This window comes from Passer montanus, unplaced genomic scaffold, assembly GCF_014805655.1.
Source record: "Passer montanus isolate IOZ18808 unplaced genomic scaffold, ASM1480565v1 scaffold238, whole genome shotgun sequence".
Lineage (NCBI taxonomy): Eukaryota > Metazoa > Chordata > Aves > Passeriformes > Passeridae > Passer > Passer montanus.
The window spans coordinates 211994-233312 of NW_024367015.1; the positions used below are offsets into that span (position 1 = coordinate 211994).

Consider the following 21319-nt stretch of genomic DNA (forward strand, 5'->3'; position numbering starts at 1 on the left):
CCGTCTGCTCCTGGGCATCACTGCATTGGCCCCCTCCCTGAGCAGGCAGGCTCCCAAACAAGATATTTTTGGGATTTAAACCTCTGCCAATGGGAATCTGAAATGATCCATTCCTTATAACAGAGCCTAAACCACCTTTTCTCAAACAACAGCTTTAATTTTATAAAATTATACCCAAGACTCAGAGTTCCTAAGTTCTCCTGGAAAAAAGGCTCGCCTCATTTCACCCCATGGGAATAAAGTAGCACTAAACCACCAAACTCAGGGAGATTTTGGATTCCAAAGCCTGGGAAGCTGGAAAAGCAGCACTGCTGCTCCACACAAATATTGGTGCCACGTTTCTGATGTCCTGACATGAGAACTGCAAGAACGTTTGGTCAGCGGCAGCCCACAAAGCCAGCCCTTCCCACTCCTCCAGCTGCTGTAGGAAGAGCTTTTCGGGATGAGGAGAACAACACCACCACCGTGCGGCCGGGACCAAGGACAGCAGCCGGGCGAGGAGGGCACATCCCGCAGCGGATTCCCGACTCCGCCTGAGGAAAGCCAGGTAAATCCAGGCTGCTGCAGGTTGCTCCTGTGCGGAGCTCCTGTCCCGCTCCATGGGGCCATGGGTTCTGTGCCTGCTCTCACTTTCTGGGGTGCCCTGGAGCTGCTCCCAGCCCTCCTTTTCCAGGTGTCACTGGATTCAAGGCCATGGATGTCCTGCAAAGGTGCCTGTGGCTTTGGGGCAGGGGAACCTCCAGTGCCACACAGAGCCCAGTGGAACTGTAAGGCTGGAGCAGGGGTGGGCTGTGCCCCTGGGGATGCACAATTCCAGACTGGTTAGGGCTGGGAGGGACCTGAAATCCCATTCCAAGGCAGGGACACCTCCCACCGTCCCAGGCTGCTCCAAGCCCCAGTGTTCAGCCTGGCCTTGGGCACTGCCAGGGATCCAGGGGCACAGATTTTCCCCTGGAAATTCAATTCCAGGGCCTCCCCACTGTCCCAGCCAGGAATTCCTTCCCCACATCCCATCTCTCCCTGCTCTCTGGCACTGGGAAGCCATTCCCTGTGTCCTGGCACTCTCTGCCCTCTCCCTCCTTTTCAAAGCCCCACTTGGTTTGGATTTTGGTCCCCTTTTCCCAGGCAGCCAGGTGAAAACCAGAGTATTTCCAAAGCTTTCCCTCAAATTGCATTCCATGGACAGGACGGGATGCACAGCTCACAGCCAGGGAATAAGGGAAGCAATTACAAAATTAAACTTCCCAGACACCCGCAGGAATCTGCAGCATTTGAAAAGACCATGGATTATTCCCCAGAACAAAGTGCTTTGTTTTTCCATCCTCCTTCTGCTTTTCCAAGCTGTTTGGATCTTCCAAGCCTTTTGAGTAGCTCTAGAGAAAACTGAATTTCCATTTTTTTTTCCCCAACAATGCAGCCTCAGCCACGGAACAGCAGTGGAAACTGCAGCAGGAACATCCCAAAGGTTGTGTGAATGCAAAACATGCTCACTCCAGCTGGAGTCATTTGGGCACTGGAGGAAATCTAGGAAAATCCTGGAAAAAAATATATCTCAGTAAATATTTAGTTGCATTTCCTAGTGAGCAAGCCAGCTTCTCCCTGCCAGCATTCCTGGTGTAACATTCCTGCCAGCTGTCACCTTCCACTCCAGGAACATCTGCATCCCAGAGACTTGCAAGGAACAAGTGAAGCCCCAAACCCATCGGATAAAAGCCTGGAGAGAGGGACAACATTCCCATTTCCTCCCTGCTCCCAAGGAGCAGCACAAGCCAAGCCCTGCGAGCATTCCCCTTCCAGCACCTCTCCCTGAGAGCCAGGAATTGAGAGCCCACACTCCACGTTCCGACCTGATCCCATCCTCTGAGCCAGGGGCTCCCAATTGCTGCCCTCTGGAGCATTTCAATGGATTCTGTCCATGTGGTTACCGCAAATGAACGATTTAGTGACAAAATGTTTGGAGTGAACCAATTGAGAGGAGCGCAAGGGAAATGAGGCTGGAGTGGAGCAGCAGCTGCTGCACTTTTGGGGAATAATGGAGCTGATGAACTCGTTTGTGAGGGAACTGGGCACAGCTGCAGCTCCTGGGAAAAGCAGCGGCACAAAAGGCTCATTCTGCAGCCCAGCTCCCCTGAACTGCTCAGAGTTTGGGCGTTGTTGGGGGTTTCATTTTTAAGTAACTGCTTTGGGGGATGGGGAGGAAACTTCCCCATCTGAAGGAGCTGCCAGTTAAAGGCCTGGGGCAGAGGCAGAAAAGCAGTTTTTCTCTAAAAGTACAGGCATAATCCTACTGAATCTTATAAAATCATGTCGAACAGACACCTTAAAGGCTAATTTTCTAAAGAAGTACCCTAGACCAAAGCTCTTTGTATCCTAAGTCACTGACTCTTATAAAATCATGTCAGACACCTTAAAGGCTAATTTTCTAAAGAAGTACCCTAGACCAAAGCTCTCTGTATCCTAAGTACAGCTATTAAATAATCAGAACAAATATTCATTTGTTGTTACCACAATTTGCTCCTTCCCCTCTAGAAATTATCTCAAGAGTGGATGTCACACAATCCCAGGAGTGTGGATAAAATAGGATTTATTTATCCCAGCTCCCAGGAAAAATCTGATTGATCCCCATGGAGTTGGCTGGTTTCCCTCTCTTTTTTGGTTTTTTTTCCCTTGAAAAGTCAGAAGTTGCCTCAGACTTCCTGGATGGATAATTGAGGCATTTCCAGCTTTTCATTCCATCCTGAACTTTTTAAGGCAAAAAACCTCAGCACAGGCAAGGGCAGTAACAGGCACTGAGAAGTCCATAAAATATCTAAAGAACAGGTTTTGTAAACACAAAAATTGTAGCTAAACCAATTTCTAAACGTGGATAAATATGCAGGGAATTTCCTCCTGTTTGATCCAGGTAGATCTGAGCAGCAGGATCCCACACCACAGAAGGAAGTGCTCCCAATTCAGCTTTAATATCCCTCCAAGCCAGCAAAAAGCAACCTCAGCTGAATCTCTTCACTACACCACACTTAAAATCCACTCTTTAATTAAATCTTAAGATAAATGACTCGAGGGGGGGAAGCGCAAGTTAATTAACATATCATGATACAGTCCATAAAAACCCTGGGACAGGGGCATAAATAATAAACCAGGGCTCTCATTTAGGACTGGCTCAAGGACCTGCATTAATTGGGAGTGTTTGAAGCCAGGACTGCTCATGTCTCTGCCTCCAGCCAGGGATTCAAATACTTAGATCAATCTTAACCTCAGGTAGAGCAGCTCAAATCCATATCTGCTGTCATTTTTGTGCTCAGCACCTTTGGATCCCATGGAAAAGAAACGAGGTTTTTATCAAAGTCTCATCCACCAGGATGGCTGCGAGCTGGGGTTGTTAATTATAGATTAAACATTCCTTCAAGACTTTGAAACCAACCCAAGTAAACCAAACTCAGGATTTCTGAGTATCCAAAGATCACACAGTTTCACACGCACTTTAATTGTTGGGAGAGACTGAACATCACATGAATTCTCTCTTGCAAAATGCTCTTTGTGCACATCACCTATAGTAAATTAATGTTTGTGTCACACCTACTACAGTTCCATGTTTTGTTACACACAATCATCTCATTCCCTGGAGAGGATTTTTTTCCTCTTATATTCAATAACATTAAATAGTAGGCTGTGAATTGATTATTATTTTTAGACTAAATGTCCCCAACATTCCTCCTCAACACATTTGTTCAGCTCAAAATTTACACTCTAGTTAATAGGTGTTTACATCCTTCAAGTAATAAAAGGCAGATAAATTCAATGCCTACAAGGTTAAGGGATTTACAGCCATAAAAACTGTCATATTATTCATGACTTCAAGGTTTTTCTTTACAGTTTTACAAACCAGCAGGACATTTGTGTGGTTTTATACAACGCTATAGAAGAGCTACTCAGAAATTTGTACGAGAGGAACAGAACTAAGACCAGTGAGTGAATTAAAGAATATTTTCCTACCTGACATCACAAAGGATTTGCACTGTGGGGATCCCTTCATGGAGGGCTCTGCCAGGAGCACCCACAGAGAGCTGGGACAGAGAATTCCCTGTTTCTCCTCGGGTTATTGACATTCCCCAGCACCCGGGGCAGTGATCCCACCCTGGGCAGGTGATCCGGGCTAGGGAGCGGAGGGTGGGCATGGAGGGCACAGCCCGGGCAGCTCAGGGGGCTCTCACTCTCCCATCAGGGCAGGAGGAGGGGCTGGGAATGGCCGGTTAACAGGAAAATTCAGTGGGAAAAGAAGTCAGCTGCAAGTGGGAGCAGGAGCTGACCCATGGATGGGGAGGAATGCAGAGTTCCTCAGCCTTTGAGGTGTCCTCAGCTACCCCTTCCCACACCAACCCTCCTGAAACTCTGTCCAAGACAGTCCCTCCAGCTCGAAAAAGCACCAAATCAGCTGAAATTATGGCAGCTGATAAATCCCACAAAACAGTACAGTTTTTTTTCTAAGAAAAAACCCTTTATTGCAATGAAATGGTGATTGCTGCAGTTTGGCTCCAAAGTCCATTTCCCCCCAGGCACATCCAGCCCGGATTGGGTTCTTTGTCTACAAAATGTTGCTTTTCTAAAGTCTGTACCACACTAAAATTCCCTAAAATCCAGCCCTTATTCTTTAGCCCCCTGAAAAAATGATGCATAATATTCTTGGGAGAAGGGATTGCTGAAATGTTTAAATGCACAGCTGAGCTCTCCCCTCGTTGTCTCAGTGCCACAGTGGGAGCTGGGAGTGAAGGACTCTCATCTTTCAGCTCTTGCACATTTTTGAGCTGCTTGTTCCATCTCTCTCCAGATCAGGCAGTTTGCTTTGCCTTGGAGTGGAGAAGCTGTTGCCCAAAAATCCAAATGGGAAGAGATGAGCAGGAAGGAACTTTGTGAGAGTGCCCCAGTGTGGGTGGATACCTGAGCTGGTGTTTGTACATTGAGAGCAAAGGAAAGGAAGTCTGGAGCACAAGGAAAGCTCATTGTACAGGCAGCAAAAGTGGCTCCAAGAGTGCTTTTGGGGACCTGGAGGTGCTCTCAATCATTTCTAATGCTGTCTATGCTCCCAGTTGACTGGCTGGCTTCATGGCTGTCCAGGGATAAAAATCCACAACTGCTGCCCCTGTGGAGTCATTTCCTTAAAGCAGGGAAAGAGAGGAGGAGACTTGAAATCCAGCTGTAATAGCAGAGAGAATTCCAGCCTTGTGCTCTAGCAAAGTCATTGAAACACTGGAGGCTGCAGCAGGATCAAGCTGCTCACAGGAGAATGAGGATAAGGAATGGTTTGGGAGGGAAAAGCTCTCTGAGCCCATCGAGCCCAGCCATTCCCAGCACTGCCCCATGTCCCCAGGTGCCACATCCACATGGCCTTTAGATCCCGCTGGGGCAGGGACTCCTGTTCCAATGTCTGACCTCCTTCCCATGAGGAAATGTTCCCAGTATCCAGCCTGAACCTCCCTGGGACCGTCCCATGCCCCAGAGCACTGCAGACATCCCTGATCCTGCACTGGCCAGCCCTGCCCCTGCAGTCTCCTCACTTGTTCCAGGAGAGGAGTTGGACACCGTGCCACATCCTGGGGGAGCAGAGCTCGGATGCAAACACATCCAGAGTCACGTTTGTAAATGACCTGAGAGAAGGAGGCTGGGAGCTGCTCCAGAGTGAAACAGTCATCACTTTCTGCAGGCTTTACCTGGGGGCTTCCCCTGGGATGATCAATAATTGATTGATACTCTTGCCCCAAGGCCAAACACTGCTGAGAAGGGCTGAGGCTCAGCCCAAACCCCTGCCCACACCCCAACCCCATGTCCAGGATGGGACCCCACAAGAATGAATCCCAAAGAGGAGCAGCCCCTGCCCAGCCCTGCTGCTGCACAGAGACACAAAACTGGCTGGAAATCCTCTGCTCTTTTCCAGACTGCGTGGGTGGAAATAATTAACATTGCTGTTGTAAAGTTGTGAAGGGAGAACTTCACCCAGATCACAGAAGGAAGGCTTGGGACCTGAAGGCTCATCTTGTCCCAGTGCTTCCATTCCCCATGGAACCCACACACCAAAATCCCAACGCAGTTGCTGCAGCCTGGCATGTTGAGAGTCCTCATTGCAAAGCAGATTCTTGCCTCTTGTTGCACAGTCAGCTCCTGTCCTGGAAAACCCCACCCTGGCACCACGGGCACACACAGCAGAAAGCCCCTGGAGGAAACTCAATCAGCTTTTTGGTCAGGCGTGGCAGAAACCCTGGCGAGGGCCATGAGTTTGATGCCATGTGTGCACTAAAGGCACAAATTTGGCAGTTTCTCCAGATAAATTATCATTATTCACACTCGAGTTTCATCGGTTACGTTATAAACATTGAAAGGCAGTTTTGTTAAAGTGGAAGCTGTGGCTGTGCAGAGCAAGGAGGTGCCTGCATGGAGGTGCTGCACTGCCCTGGAGAGGCTGAAGGCGGCTGCCAGCAGCCCCTGGCCCTGCAGTGCCGGCTCAGCTGGAGCACGGGGGCCCTGCAGCTCCTGCCCCCCGAGCTGCTGCCACGGCAGGAGCAGGGCTGGAGCACAGCCCGGACCCTGTTCCGTTACACCACACCCTCCTCACAGCCACATTTCTCTGGGAGATATTTTCCTGAGTAAGATAAAGTGCCTGAAGGCAGCTGATTTTGTCTGAGCAGCGAGATGCAATTTGTACATTGACAATAATCCTTAAAGGTGTATTTTAGGGGAATTGCAGAGAACAGGACCTGGACTCAAAGGACAACATTTTCTGAGTCCATATGAGGAAAATCTTAGGTCCCATTTGGGTGAGTTCCTCGGTCATTGCGAATTTCCCAGTCCAGAATTTGTTTCTCTGATGTCTAGCATAATATCAGAGTCACAATGGCAAAGAAGGTACTTTGTGTTGTAGTTTTCCACGAGACGTTCAGGGGATGTTTGGGAAGCACCAGAGTATCAAGTATTTCTAGACTTGGTTTTATCAGAGAGGCAGCAATGATTAATAAAATCAACATTTCATTCGCACTTTGACAATAATAATTAAAAGTGTATTTTTGTCCCTCTCCATGTCCCCACACAGATCTCATTCCCAACCAGCAGGAAACACATTTAAATGTGTTTGTAATCACAAATTTCTGTCTAGTGAACCAGCCTGACCACACCAACCACAAAAAGGCAATTTTGTGTACTCTGCACACAACATTCAGTTTCTACATCTCACGCTCTAGAAGCAAACACCAGAAATATTAATTTCTACCATCCAAAGCTGTTGCTGTGTTTTTCATGCCCTTGACCTCATGGCACACCCAGACCCTCACTCAGGTAACAAGGGTTTGCTATAACCTATAAAATATGACCTGGCAGAGGTGATATTTTGGCAGTGTATTCATCCCTAAAAGTGTCTGGAAAAATCCACACAGATTCAGTATCTCTATTCTTTTATATATAATAGAAGAAAAAAATATTGCACTGTTTTTCATCTCCACGTGATTGGATGATCACCAAGGACCAATCTTGGTGCCACAGGTACTTCCTGCTCCTCTCAGGATCCCTAAGGTTGGGAAAACCCCCCAGGCCATCGAGTCCAAATCTTCTGGTGACATTGCTGGGCCCTGGAGCAAAGCCTGGGCACTGCACCACGCTGCACCCAGGGACACACAGGGACATAACGCACCGGGCTTCCTGCCACCCTTTAAGCACTTCGCCACCGATGCCATCCACTTCGGGCAGGAGCCCGAGCAGTGGAGTTCCAAGGCCGTTGTGCCGCCCATCACGCTTTCCACCATGTTCAAGCAGCGAGTGCCCGGGAAGGACGAGGTGAGTGCGGCCACCACGGGCCCCCCGAGCCCCGCTGCGGCCCCGGCGTGTCCGGGCCCGGCAGCGGGAGGCGGCAGGTGCCGGGCACGGAGGCAGCTCCCGGCGCGGATGTTCCCCCCGGGGCGCTCCTGGGCAAACGCGAGCATCTCGCTGGGCCGGGAGCGGGGCTCTCGCCCGGGCGGGCGGCGGAGTCTCCTGCCGGGGACACGGCAGAGCCCCTGCCCGCGATGCCGTGCCCTGCGCTCCGGGGTGGCCCTGCCGAGCAGCGATGGGGCCGCAGGAGCCGCTGTGGTTCCTTGCAGCCTGAGCCAGCCCGGGCTCGGTGTTCCCGCAGCGGGCGGCCATCCGGAGCCCTTTATTCCAAGCTTTCCCAGTGCTCTCTCTGATGTTTGTTTCTTATTCCGGAGGGCGCGAGGGCCCCGCCCCGCCGGCGCCGCAGCCAATGAGGAGGCGCGAGAGCCGCGCCCCGCCGAGCCCGCGAGGTCGCTAAATGCAGCCGCGCTGAGGAGCGGTCCCTCAGAGCCGCTCCCTCAGAGCCGCGACCATGGCAGGTGGTAACGCACCGGGCTTCCTGCCACCCTTTAAGCACTTCGCCACCGATGCCATCCACTTCGGGCAGGAGCCCGAGCAGTGGAGTTCCAAGGCCGTTGTGCCGCCCATCACGCTTTCCACCATGTTCAAGCAGCGAGTGCCCGGGAAGGACGAGGTGAGTGCGGCCACCACGGGCCCCCCGAGCCCCGCTGCGGCCCCGGCGTGTCCGGGCCCGGCAGCGGGAGGCGGCAGGTGCCGGGCACGGAGGCAGCTCCCGGCGCGGATGTTCCCCCCGGGGCGCTCCTGGGCAAACGCGAGCATCTCGCTGGGCCGGGAGCGGGGCTCTCGCCCGGGCGGGCGGCGGAGTCTCCTGCCGGGGACACGGCAGAGCCCCTGCCCGCGATGCCGTGCCCTGCGCTCCGGGGTGGCCCTGCCGAGCAGCGATGGATGTGCTGGTGGCCGTGGACAACAGCTTCATGTCTCCATATTTCCAGGTGTGTGGGAAAGGACAGGACTGTCCCCTGTCCCAGTGGGGCTGGAGATCCCTTTTGGGAAGGGAAGCAGCACCAAGGAACTGCAGTTTTGGGCTCTGCATTGTAAAGTGTCCTGCTCTGCTCCAGCCCCAGCCCAGGTGCTGCAGCCTGTGCAGCAGTGAAGGGGGCAGGGGGAGTCTGTCCTCCAGGAATGATGGAATTCTGTTCTTCCTGATGGAAAAGTCTTGTCAATGTTTCCCAAGGGAGTGACTGGCCTTTTTACATCAGTTCTTCTGTAGATGCTGTTCTGAGCCACAAAGGTGAAAACCAGAAGGTAGTGGAAGAAAAACTAAAACTAAGCAAACTTGGTCCAGTGTTTTTTGGAGACATCCACTTTAACTTTTTCTTCACTATTTTGCTGAATAGATGACTCAGAAGTTTATAACTTTCTTCATAACAACTGCCAGAACTTTCCTGTATAGCTAACTGGAAGACATGGAACGAGGAGATTTTCCTAAGTCTTAAAAGTGCTTCAGAATAGTGAACTTCCATGCATTGTTGCTCTTACTATGTGCTCGAATTTGCCTGCTTTATTGAGTTTTAAAAGTGATGCCCCTATGCTGTTCACTCTTCAGAATGTGCTGATACCTTGGGCAAAGTGCCTTAACTAGTGATTGATTAAAAATCTGGCACTGCTCAGCAGCTCTTGCCCATCCACCTCCTGGTTTGTCTCACCTCAGGAGGCTCCTGGGCAGGGAGCTGGGAGCTGAGGGGAGAGAGCTGCCACAGGAACCTCCTTTGCTCGTGTTCTCAGCTCCTCCAGGGCAGGGCTGCAGCACCTGGAGAGCAGAGCAGTTCTTGAGCTTTGCAGTGGGGTCCTTCATTCCCATGGCAATGCTCTTTGTGGGGTCAGTGCCATGGTTTGTCCCTGCCTCAGCTGAGCAGCAGAGCTGTTTCTTCCCAGCTCTGCTCTGTGTGTTGGATGTGCTCAGTCTCTTCTCTCCTGGAGCCTGTGGGAGTTGGAGCAGTGCTTTTAAATCACATTTTCTTGTGCTTACCTTGAATCCAGAGTGCCCCTCTGTAGTGCTGCTTTTAGCACATGTCCTATTGCCATCCTCAGGTTTTTGTGTTTGTTTCTCCCTTGTTTTTGCTGTGTGAGCTCAGAGCCCTTTGGAATGGCTGGGAATGATCCTGAGTGCAGCCCAGCCTGAACTATGATGTTATTTTCCTTTCCTTTCAGCGTCCCTTGGCCCTGGGGGCTGATATTTGTATGTCTTCTGCAAGCAAATACATGAATGGTGAGTGTGAGAGTTGAGCACATCCTTAGGGCAGGGGTGGAGGGAGATTGGGAGGGAATTCCTGGCTGGGAGGGTGGGGAGGCCCCTGGATCCCTGGCAGTGCCCAGGGCCAGGCTGGACACTGGGGCTGGAGCAGCCTGGGATGGTGGGAGGTGTCCCAGGGATTTTATTTACCTTTGGGGGTTGTGGCAGGACCTGGAGTGGCTGATCCCCTTCTTGTCCCCTGTCATTTGTAGGGCACAGCGATGTCCTCATGGGACTGGTCTCTGTGAACAGGGATGATCTCTATGAGAGGCTGAAACTCCTGCAGACCCGTAAGTCCAGCCAGGGAATTGCTGACAGGAATGCTGTTCCCATCCACAGCTCCTGCTGGGGAGGGTGGGCATGCACACAAGTGGGAAATCTGCCTGGATGTAATTCACAGAGCTGGGCAAGCTCAGTGAAATAGTCCCATAACATGAGGTGCTGGTCTGCCCTTCCCAAGCAGCTCAGGAGAGCACTGGGGCCCATCCTGAAACCACTGAGGTGCCCCCTGCACCTGGGGGGTTTGGAACTCCCTCACCCACCAGGATGGGCCCAGTGCAGAGTTTCCTTACCTCTGATGATTCCAGACATTTTCTGGCCTCTTCATTGTCAGCAATAAATTCCTGTCTGGGGTTGTGCCCTCTGCAGGGAGGGTGCACTGTGCCCAATAAATGCAATCCTTGAGGCCTGAGCCTGTTAATTGGGCTCATTAATTGGCTGCCCAGTGTGGGAGATGAGGAACAGAGATTGCCTCGAGTGTCTTCCCACTTGTCCCAGGCTCAGAAATGTGGGAGGTGAGGATGAGCTTGGCTTTGCTGAATGCAGAACACCAATGTTGCTGTGGAATTGTGTGGAATTGTGTGGAATTGTGTGGAATTGTGTGGAATTGTGTGGAATTCTGTTGCCATTCCCCCAGGCCTGGGAGCTGTCCCCTCCCCCTTTGACTGTTACATGTGCAACCGGGGGCTCAAGACTCTGCACCTCCGGATGAAGCTGCACTTCCACAACGGCCTGGCTGTGGCCAAGTTCCTGGAATCCCATCCCAGGGTGGAGAAGGTCATTTACCCAGGTGGGTGTCCAGGGATTGGGGAGCATCCCAGGGCAGGGGTTTGGGAGCATCCCAGGGCAGGGGTTTGGGAGCATCCCAGGGCAGGGGTTTGGGAGCATCCCAGGGCAGGGGTTTGGGAGCTGTGGTGCCCCGTGGCTGGGGCTGGGTGCCCAGCTCAGGTGAGGCTGAGCTGCCCCAGCTCTGCACTGGAATTCACTGGGAATTCTCCCGACTCTCTCCATTCCAGGGCTGCCTTCCCACCCTCAGTATGAGGTGATGAAGAAGCAGTGCACGGGCGTTTCTGGGATGGTCAGCTTCTACGTCAAAGGGAAAAAAGGAAATGCCATTGCCTTTCTTGAGAATTTGAAGGTAAAACAAGGGCAACAAAATCACCCTCAGAGACTTTAATCTATGCAAAGGAAATAAAAATGTGTGGTTGACAGAGGGGCAGAGCACAATGATCCCTCCCTTTCCTTCCTGCAGTTTGCATGAACCTTGAGGGTCAAACAGGACCTTGGAACTGGACACGGCTGTGGACGAGGACACGGAAACCAAACCCCTCTTGCTTTGCCTTTGGGAATCCCAGCCCGGGCTCCTGGGGCTCTCCCTGCTGCTGTTGGGCTGGGCACAGCCTGGGCTCTCCCTGCTGCTGCCTGGAGCCAGCAGCTGTGTGGGAGCAGCCGTGGGCACCCCGGGAATGTGATCCCAGTTCTCCACAAGGAAAGCTCATTGTACAGGCAGCAAAAGTGGCTCCAAGAGTGCTTTTGGGGACCTGGAGGTGCTCTCAATCATTTTGAAGGCTGCCTATGCTGCTGTAATGTGCTGTGAGGTGGTTGAGGGTTTTGGGGTCTCTGGAGTGCTCCTCTCAGCTGGAACTGCCCAGGGTGAGGCAGGGCAGGTGAAAGAACACATTTTCAGGCAGTGAATGCCCTCAGCCATGCGTGAGCTCCGTGCTGGGCTCGTGGGACCCCGGGGCTGTGAGCCCCTCCTGCCTCTCCAGCTGGTGGCTGGAAGCTGCTCCAATCCTGGGCTCACCCAAAGGCTTGGGGCCACGGGGTGGAAGGAGGGGATTCTCCCTCTCTGCTGGGCTCTGGTGAGACCCCGTCCTGCTTTCAAAGACAGGGTCTGCCAAGGAGGGTGGGAACGTTCCTGGGAGGGAAAGGTGACCCCTCCCTCCAAAGCAGTGTATCTTTGAAACTGGGGGGCTTCCAGGCAAATATGTGGGACAGGCAATGACTGTTGTTTTCTGTTAATTTCACATCAAATATCTATATATCTGTATATCTATAAGTCTATATATCTATATCTGTCTATCTATTTCAGAGCAGACAATAAACCCCACCAATGGCAGAAGTTTTCCTGCCTGTTAAGCATCACTTTTCCCTTTGGTGCAGTTATGGCCATAACCGGCTGGGGACGCTGGTGACTGCGGTAAAACCATCCCCAGGGCACACCCTCACAGCCGGGAATTCCTTCCCAATCTCCCATCCAGCCCTGCCCTCTGGCTGTGGGAGCCATTCCCTGTGTCCTGTCCCTCCATGCCCTGGCTGAAGTCACCCTGCCTCCTGATACACAGTTGGGCAGATAAAGGTGTTTGAAATGGGGCCTTTGGTCTGTGGGAGGGGACGTGGAGGGTTTGGGGGGCAATGGAGAAATGTGAACCTGCAGCAGCTGTGGAGGGGTTGGATGTTCTGTACAGGCTGGAAAGACTTGTTCTTGTGTCCTTTTTATGGGTATGTGGTTTATATTGGTGAAGTTTTTCGGGTTTTTTTATGATAGGGAAACCTATCAACAGTAACTACACATATTTCTATTTGTCAACATAGAGCCTGAAGAGAATCAAATGCTAAAATGTGACTTTAATCTATGCAAAGGAAATAAAAATGTGTGGTTGACAGAGGGGCAGAGCACAATGATCCCTCCCTTTCCTTCCTGCAGTTTGCATGAACCTTGAGGGTCAAACAGGACCTTGGAACTGGACACGGCTGTGGACGAGGACACGGAAACCAAACCCCTCTTGCTTTGCCTTTGCTTTGCCAGCAGAGCCCAGTGTTCCTCCTGCTGCTGCAGGGTTGGGGCACTGGGGCTGCTTCCTCTCACTGCTCTCAGGTCATTCTCTGCTCACCCATCAGCTCAGCTCAAAAACTGGGTTGGGCTCAGATGCAGAGGCCGCATCTCTGGTGGCTTCAGCTCGCTCTGTGATAAGGCAGCGTTTGGGTACGGCAGGTGCTGCCCTATATTGTGGCTTTGTCTGTTTGCAGGAGCATCCCCAGCTTGGAGCTCTTGCAGGGCTCGGCTACAGGCAGTGTCTGGAACGGCAAGGAGAGCTCTGACAGAATTAATGGGGTGTGTTTGTTTGTGACAAAAGGAACAATGAGGGCAAAGATAAAAAGGAATGTGGACTAAAAGCTTCATACCACTCAGACTTAATAGTGCTTAAGTTATACCTTAAACCTAATAATTTAACAAAGGAACAACACTTGACGAATAGCTTACTTAACTCACAGCCTAACCCTAACAATGAACAGAGGAATGACACTTAACAGCTCTTAACTGAACTTAGGAAATCAAAGTCGAACTGAGCAACTTCGCAGAGAGCAACACTTGGCAGCATTTCACTCAGCTTAGAACTCATGACTTAACCTCGCTCACAGGCCTAACTTAGTGAGATACCGGAGGTACTCAGCCCCTCAGGGAGCAGCATTTCTGCCAGCTTTGCCAGGGCACCGGCACTCTGTGTGCACACAGTCAGTGTGATGTACCTGGGAGGAACTCCCCCGAGGGCAGGGAAATGCTCACTTTGGATGCTGTGGCATCTCCCCAGCGGGTCAGCCTTCGAGGAGGATCAGCCCAGGACTCGTCATTTTTTGGGGCTCCCCCCAGGGCAGCAAACGGGAGAGTCCCGGCTGGGAGAGGCCCCGCTCGGAGGGAGTCGCTGGCCCAGGAGAGCTCCAAGGGGCTCCTTTTGGAGCGCTGTTTGCAGGGCCCCACGAGAGGGGCTCCAGTCACAGCAATGGTTCATCCTGGCCGCACTTCCACTGAAAGTGTGACAACGGGGATGTTGTGCTGTTTGGGCAAGAGAGTCTGTTCCCAGGGCTGCTCCTAAGGAAGGCAGGAGCAGTGTTTGTGATCACTCCAGAGGAGCTGAGCCCAGGGGCTGCTCCTCGAGGCCGAGGCTGAAGGAGCATTTCTGAGATCATGGTGCAGCCAGGAAAGGGGCTGCACCCCCACAGTCCACCCGGGGATTACAGCCAGCTTCTGCTGCACAGCGTGGCTGTGCGGTCAGCTCTGGCCTCTGTGCCTGCAAATGCAGATCTGATTATGTTCCACTTACAAAGTCAGGGAGATTTTTGGTCAGGTTATGTTTTTGTGGCTTCTTTGAATGTGATGGAACCATGTTATATGTGAGGGGAGGTTTGCTGATAGCCACACTCCAGTAAGGAAAACATTTAACAAGGAGCAGAATAAGACAAAAATCAGCAAAATTAGAAGAGGGTGCAGTATCAGATCTGAAATTCCTCTTGTGGTTAGAGGCCACCTGAACAAAATGTCCTACCACTGGTGTTGTCCATCTCCTCTCACTCCAAGACATGGTGTTTCTCCTGTTGCCTGATGAGCAGTGATTAGAGCTGTGTCCATCACTTCAGACATGTTCCAGTAGTTGACATGGCTCATGCTGCAGGAATTTTTTCAGCAGTGCCTGGTTTATTCCAATAGGAGGGGGCAGGAAACCTTGATGGGATGTGTATGCAGATTGCAGTAATTCAGGGGTTGTGACAGGAGTGGAATGGTTGAGGTTGCATCCCCTATTTGTTACAACACAGCTGTTTGAGTGATTGTTTATCCTGTAGTGGTGTAGTCTGTGACTATGGGATCACAAAGACTCCTCATACAAACACAGTCATTTCCAGCATATATAAGCACAGTTTCAGGAATTTCATCAGATGGATTTCAAAATTATCAGCGTTCTGCTCAGTGTCTAGGCAAATGTTTTGAGCCTTGATAGTGTTACTTTCACCAATAAATATCAGTTATTGTCACACAATGTGGCACCAACAGCTTGCCACTTACACCCTTGGGATTTCAGTGGGCAGTGCACCTTCATAGCTCTCCCTGAGAACTGCTGCTGCAGCGAGGTGTGCAGCTGAGAGCGAGAGGTGCTGGCTTGGGCTGCGCCCGGAGCATTCCCTGGCAGGCGTGTCATGCTCTCAGGGCAGCTTCTTGAAACATCTGCCCTGCTCCTCCAAGGAGGTCTGCTGGAAACTGGGGGAGCGAATTCAGTGGTTGGAGGTGGTGTTTCACATTTTGCAGTGAGCTTTCCCTCTGCCAAATCCTTGTTACTAGCTGGAATGTCTAGATTTGTACAATTATCGCTGCCTTCATTAGCAAAGGCCTTTGAAATGCATTCAGGCTCCAGTGTGTGGGCACAGCTGTTGGCAGAGTGCCCACTATAGACAGGACAAGGCAGGGTGTCCCTCCCGGGGGTCGGGCTTGGTGATGCTCGTGCCCAGTCTGGATTTCTTCTGTGAGGAGAACTTCATCTTCAGTGGAGATGTGTGGGCATCGTTCCTAGCATTAGTTTCTGCAAAGGAAAAATAAAACTGATCTACAGGGAGGATTGCCTGGATGGGTTACCCCACTGAAAGGGAGGACAAATCCACCAGGCACTGGTTTTGTGTTTTGTCCCACCCCTGTCAGGAGCTTCCCCAGCAAGTGGAGCACAAGGCTGATGAGCTTCTACCTGTTGGGCTGGCAGGCCCAGATGCCATCTGGATTTTATTCGGTTTTTGACTCCTGCTTTTGGGAAGGAAAAGAGTTACTGTTCCTCCCTGGAGCCTGTTGTTGTTGTTGTTGATGATGTGTGTTTGGATAATTTTCTCCCTGATTGTTGTTGGCTCGTTTGAGGGCTGCATCAATTAGGCTCTGAAGAGCACTAATAGGCTGACGCTGGTGCCTGGCATGTGTGTTTGGGATGGCCAGGGAGAACACCCCAGGCCACCTCAGCATGTTTGATGGGACTGTGCATTAGTGGTGTCCTGCTGGGGATTCCCTCAGGGTTTAAGGCTGCTGCCCCGCCTCTGACTAATTGTGCGCTGAAGGTCGCATCTCCGGTGGCTTCGCCTGGCTCCGTGATAAGGCCGGGTTTGGCTACGGCACGTGCCCACCTAATTGGTGGCTTTGGCGTGTTTACAGGAGCTCTGATGGGAACACGCTGTGCTGCGGGCTGGCCGCGGGCAGTCTGGAATGGCAGGAAGAGCCCATTCCCAGATTTAATGGCTCTCCTCCGTTTCACCACCCAGCCGGCCACCGAGTGGGAATCACTTGAGGGTAGGGAAGGTAAAACAGCACCAGGAGCCCAGAGCACGCTGACCTATTGCCCGTTCAGCACTGTCACCCTGCGGATCGCTGCCGTGCTGCCGGGTCATTCCCGGCTCCTCCCGGCGAAGGCGCCCCTGGATCCCGCCAAGGCTCCCCGGGAGCGGCCCCTCAGCGCGCAGCGCGCGGGCGCCCCCCAGCGGGCGGGCCCCGCCCCGCCGCCAGCCAATGGGAGGGCGCGAGGGCCCCGCCCCGCCCCTCGGCGCGCAGCGCGCGGGCCCCCCCCAGGGGGCGGCCCCCGCCCCGCCGCCAGCCAATGGGAGGGCGCGAGGGCCCCGCCCCGCCGGCGCCGCAGCCAATGAGGAGGCGCGAGAGCCGCGCCCCGCCGAGCCCGCGAGGTCGCTAAATGCAGCCGCGCTGAGGAGCGGTCCCTCAGAGCCGCTCCCTCAGAGCTGCGACCATGAGTTGTCGGAAGTGCTGTGGTTACCTGCCGCCTTTCGAGCACTTCGCCACCGATGCCATCCACTTCGGGCAGGAGCCCGAGCAGTGGAGCTCCTGGGCCGTGGTGCCGCCCATCACGCTCTCCACCACCTTCAAGCAGAAGGAACCCGGGGAGAACAGGGTAAGTGCGGCCACCACGGGCCCCCGAGCCCCGCTGCGGCCCCGGCGTGTCCGGGCCGGGGCAGCGGGGGGCGGCAGGTGCCGGGCACGGAGGCAGCTCCCGGCGCGGATGTTCCCCCCGGGGCGCTCCTGGGCAAACGCGAGCATCTCGCTGGGCCGGGAGCGGGGCTCCCGCCCGGGCGGGCGGCGGAGTCTCCTGCCGGGGACACGGCAGAGCCCCTGCCCGCGATGCCGTGCCCTGCGCTCCGGGCTGGCCCTGCCGAGCAGCGATGGGGCCGCAGGAGCCGCTGTGGTTCCTTGCAGCCTGAGCCAGCCCGGGCTCGGTGTTCCCGCAGCGGGCGGCCATCCGGAGCGGTTTGGGATGAGGCTGGGATGATTCCCGTGTGCCAGGCGGGGGAAGGGGAGCAGGGAGCGCCCGGTGCCCCCGGGCTCGCGGAATGCTGCTCCAGGGGCTGCCCGGAGCCGGAAATCTGGGAGGCTCTCCCGGCCCTTCTGCCCCCTGGGAGAACGGGATACATGCATGCGTTTGCTTTTCCTCACTACCTTTTTCCAGATTTTGTATTAAAGCTGTGGTACTGAGCCATTGCCAGAGGAAAGTTTGGACTTTCAAGATCTGATGGGGAGGAATTGTCTGGTGCCCTGTGATGGAGATGGACACACGTTTTTCCTGAGAATTTCCCCCAGAGAGGCTGAGGAGTCTCCCTCTCTGGAGATACCCAGAACTGTCTGGACACCATCCCGTGCCCTGTGCCCTGGGATGGCCCTGCTGAGCAGGGAGTGGGAGCAGGGCACCCTCGTGGTCCCTTCCAGCCTGACCCAGCCTGGCATGCTGAGGGTGGTGGGACTGTGCAGCCCGAGCCCTTTGTCCCACAGTGGCCACAGAAGGATGTCTGGGAGAGGCAGGAGAATGTGGCTCCTTGCCCCAGGGCAGCCCTGGCCCCTTTCTCCAGCAGGGATGCCCAGCTGGGTGTTGTGCCAGGACACCCTCCTGCTGCTCTGGGAGGAGCTGGGTGCCCTCAGCCAGGGCTCTTTAAGGAACCCAGAACTGTTGTGATTTTAAAATTTCCTGTGCTCTCTCTGATGTTTGTTTCTTATTCCCACCCCAGGGTTATGATTACATCCGGTCTGGGAACCCCACTCGGGATTGCCTGGAAAAGGCTGTGGCCACCCTCGATGGAGCCAAACACAGTGAGCACCTCATGGGCTGGACGGGGCTTGGAGCAGCCTGGGACAGGGGCAGGGGGTGGCACTGGGTGGGCTTTGGGGTCCCTCCATCCCAAACCCTTCCATGGTTCTGTCACCACGGCTCTGGCTGTTGGCTGTGGGCAGGAGCAGCTCCACGGTGGGGAAGAGCCCAACACTTGTGGTGCAGGAATGTCCAGCTCCATCCCTGGCTTTGTCTCCTGCTTCCTCATGTGGCTGATGCCTGGGCTGGGCTGGATCCATCCTTGTGCAGCAGCACTGGAGGCAGTGGGAGCAGGCAGCCCCTGGCCCCAGTCCGTTCCCAGCGAGTCCCAGTCCGTTCCCAGCGAGTCCCAGTCCGTTCCCAGCGAGTCCCAGTCCGTTCCCAGCGAGTCCCAGTCCGTTCCCAGCGAGTCCCAGTCCGTTCCCAGCGAGTCCCAGTCTGCCCCGGTCCATTCCCAGTCTGCCCCAGTCCGTTCCCAGTCTGTCCCAGTGTCCATGCTGGTTCCATGCTGTGCACATCCATCTCCTGCTCTCACTGGCTCCACGTTCCCAGTGAGGCAGTGACAGGACAGGTTCTTTTCAGAGGCCAAGGGAGGAAGGCCAAGGCAAGTCTGACTTGTTGTGTCACATCAAACACTGATGATCCTTTCTCCTCCAGGCTTGGCTTATTCCTCTGGCATGGCAGCAATTCTGAACATCTGTCAACTGTTGAAGACAGGGGAAACAATTATCTGCATTGATGATGTCTATGCAGGTGGGTACAGCACCCAGGGGCTTCAGCCTTCTTTGTGCAGGGGCTCAAACCTGCCTGTGGCTCTCAGGAACCCTGAATTTCCCATGTAGGACCTCACTGCTCTTTGCAGGCTGTTTTTATCAATCCCCTCTTCCTCACAAGTGCCCGTGCAGAGTGCACCCAGCTCTGCCAGAGTCCTGCTCTGAGCAGGGTGAGCTCACCCCAGCTCTGGGAACTTTCCCCTGCTCCTTGGAGCCTCAGCCTGGGCTGCTTCCTGCAGGGCTGAATTTCCTTGCTCCTCCTCGGGCTTGGTTTGTTATCAAGAAAGGGTTTCCCACAAAAGAACCCCCCAAACATCACTCAGATGTTTCCTTCAGCTCACAGAATCCACCTCCATGTTCCATCCCTTCCTGCTCGGGTGGAAAACTGAGTCCCTGGGGATCACCTTGGCAGGAGGACCCAGTCAATGAATTTTCAATCCAGGCAGTGTTTCCAGTGGGAGTGCTGCACATCCATGGATCTCCTGTTGCTGCTGGATTCTTTGAATCCTCCCAGGGAAAGGCTTCAAAGACAGGAAGGAATCATTTTATTGGAGTGCTGGGAAACAGCAGCTGGAGTCTGCCCCTTGTTTCTTCTTCTGTGTTTAATTTCCTGATCATGAACCCCACAGTGATTTCAAGTACTTCCTAAACCACTGTGATCCCATCTTCCCATTATTACTATTTCATGATCACTCAAGCTGCAGCAATATTCAAACTTGGTAAATAAAGAAAGTATAAATGTGCCACTGATGGTGTGCAGCATAAAGCTGTGCCCTCCTGACTGTCCCTGCACGATGCAGGAGGGTGGAGAGCAGGGAATGAAAGTTAAGGAAGTTGTTTCATTTTGTGACTTTTGTTTTTTCTTAGGCACGAGAGAATTATTTGAAAAATTAGAAGAGGAGTTTAATTTGAAAGTGGTATATATTGACTGCAGAGACCAAAAAAAGCTGGAAGATGCAATTAGACAAGAGACCAAGACCAAGGTAGGGGAGAGGGAAATGTATTTTAAAGGGATGTTAAATTGTTTTATCCCTGCTCCTGTTGGGTTTGGGGGTGTGTTGAGCTGAGGGAGGGCAGCCTGGGGCACAGCTGGATCCACCATATCCCACGGTGCTGCCTCCTGGAAAGCATCCCAAGAAGGGCAGAAAGCCCTGGAGAGAGAGGAGGGAACAGGGAAAAGGTGAGGAAGAGCAGAGGGAATGCAGAGCTGGGGGTGCTCCATGGCACTGCTGGGTGATCCCTGCTCCAGGGGAGGGAACTGTGCTGGGAAAGGCTTTGGGAAGGCTCTGTCCTGGCTGGGTGATCCCTGCCCCAGGGGAGGGAACTGTGCTGGGAAAGGCTTTGGGAAGGCTCTGTCCTGGCTGGGTGATCCCTGCCCCAGGGGAGGGAACTGTGCTGGGAAAGGCTTTGGGAAGGCTCTGTCCTGGCTGGGTGATCCCTGCCCCAGCTGGGATGCCCTGGGATGGCACAGGCCCAGCTGGAGGAAACCTCCCTGAGCTTGGAGGAAGCAGCTGGAGCCTCCCCTGGCTCTGGCTGGGCCACTGCCTGTCCCCAGTGCACAACCCCAGGGAGCTGCCAGCCCTGAGCACCCAGAGCCCCTGGGACTCAGCCCAGCCCTGGGAAGTCTCTGACCTGGAGTTTTTTTGGGTTTGTGCAGCTGGTTTGGCTCGAGAGCCCCACAAACCCCACGCTGAAGGTGATCGACATCAGAGCCTGTGCAGAGGTGGCACACAAACATGGACGCAAGGATGTGCTGGTTGCCGTGGACAACAGCTTCATGTCTCCATATTTCCAGGTGTGTGGGAAAGGACAGGACTGTCCCCTGTCCCAGTGGGGCTGGAGATCCCTTTTGGGAAGGGAAGCAGCACCAAGGAACTGCAGTTTTGGGCTCTGCATTGTAAAGTGTCCTGCTCTGCTCCAGCCCCAGCCCAGGTGCTGCAGCCTTTGCAGCAGTGAAGGGGGCAGGGGGAGTCTGTCCTCCAGGAATGATGGAATTCTGTTCTTCCTGATGGAAATCAGAACAGTTACAAAGGGTTCCCTCACTTTGGTCTTATTACATCAGTTCTTCTGTAGAAGCTGTTCATGGGCTGTTCTGAGCCACAAAGATAAAGACCTGAAGGTAGGGGAAGACAAACCAAGCAAACTTCATCCAGTCTTTCTTGGGGACATCCACTTTACCTTTTTCTTGAATTCATTGTGTTTCTCCCCTTGTTTTTGCTGTGTGAGCTCAGAGC

At 53.5% G+C, this 21319-nt stretch overlaps 1 protein-coding gene across 1 annotated transcript; it reads left to right on the top strand.

The window, feature by feature from the left end:
- Nucleotides 1–16933: 16933 nt before the first annotated feature.
- Nucleotides 16934–20880, top strand: LOC120502929 (cystathionine gamma-lyase-like; the record flags this gene model as incomplete). The annotated part of the gene is made up of 5 exons (XM_039710937.1): nucleotides 16934–17127; nucleotides 18233–18314; nucleotides 18970–19065; nucleotides 19953–20068; nucleotides 20743–20880. Coding segments are annotated over exons 1-5 (594 nt in total), but the record flags the coding sequence as incomplete, so codon positions are not given.
- Between the last annotated feature and the right edge of the window lie 439 nt (nucleotides 20881–21319).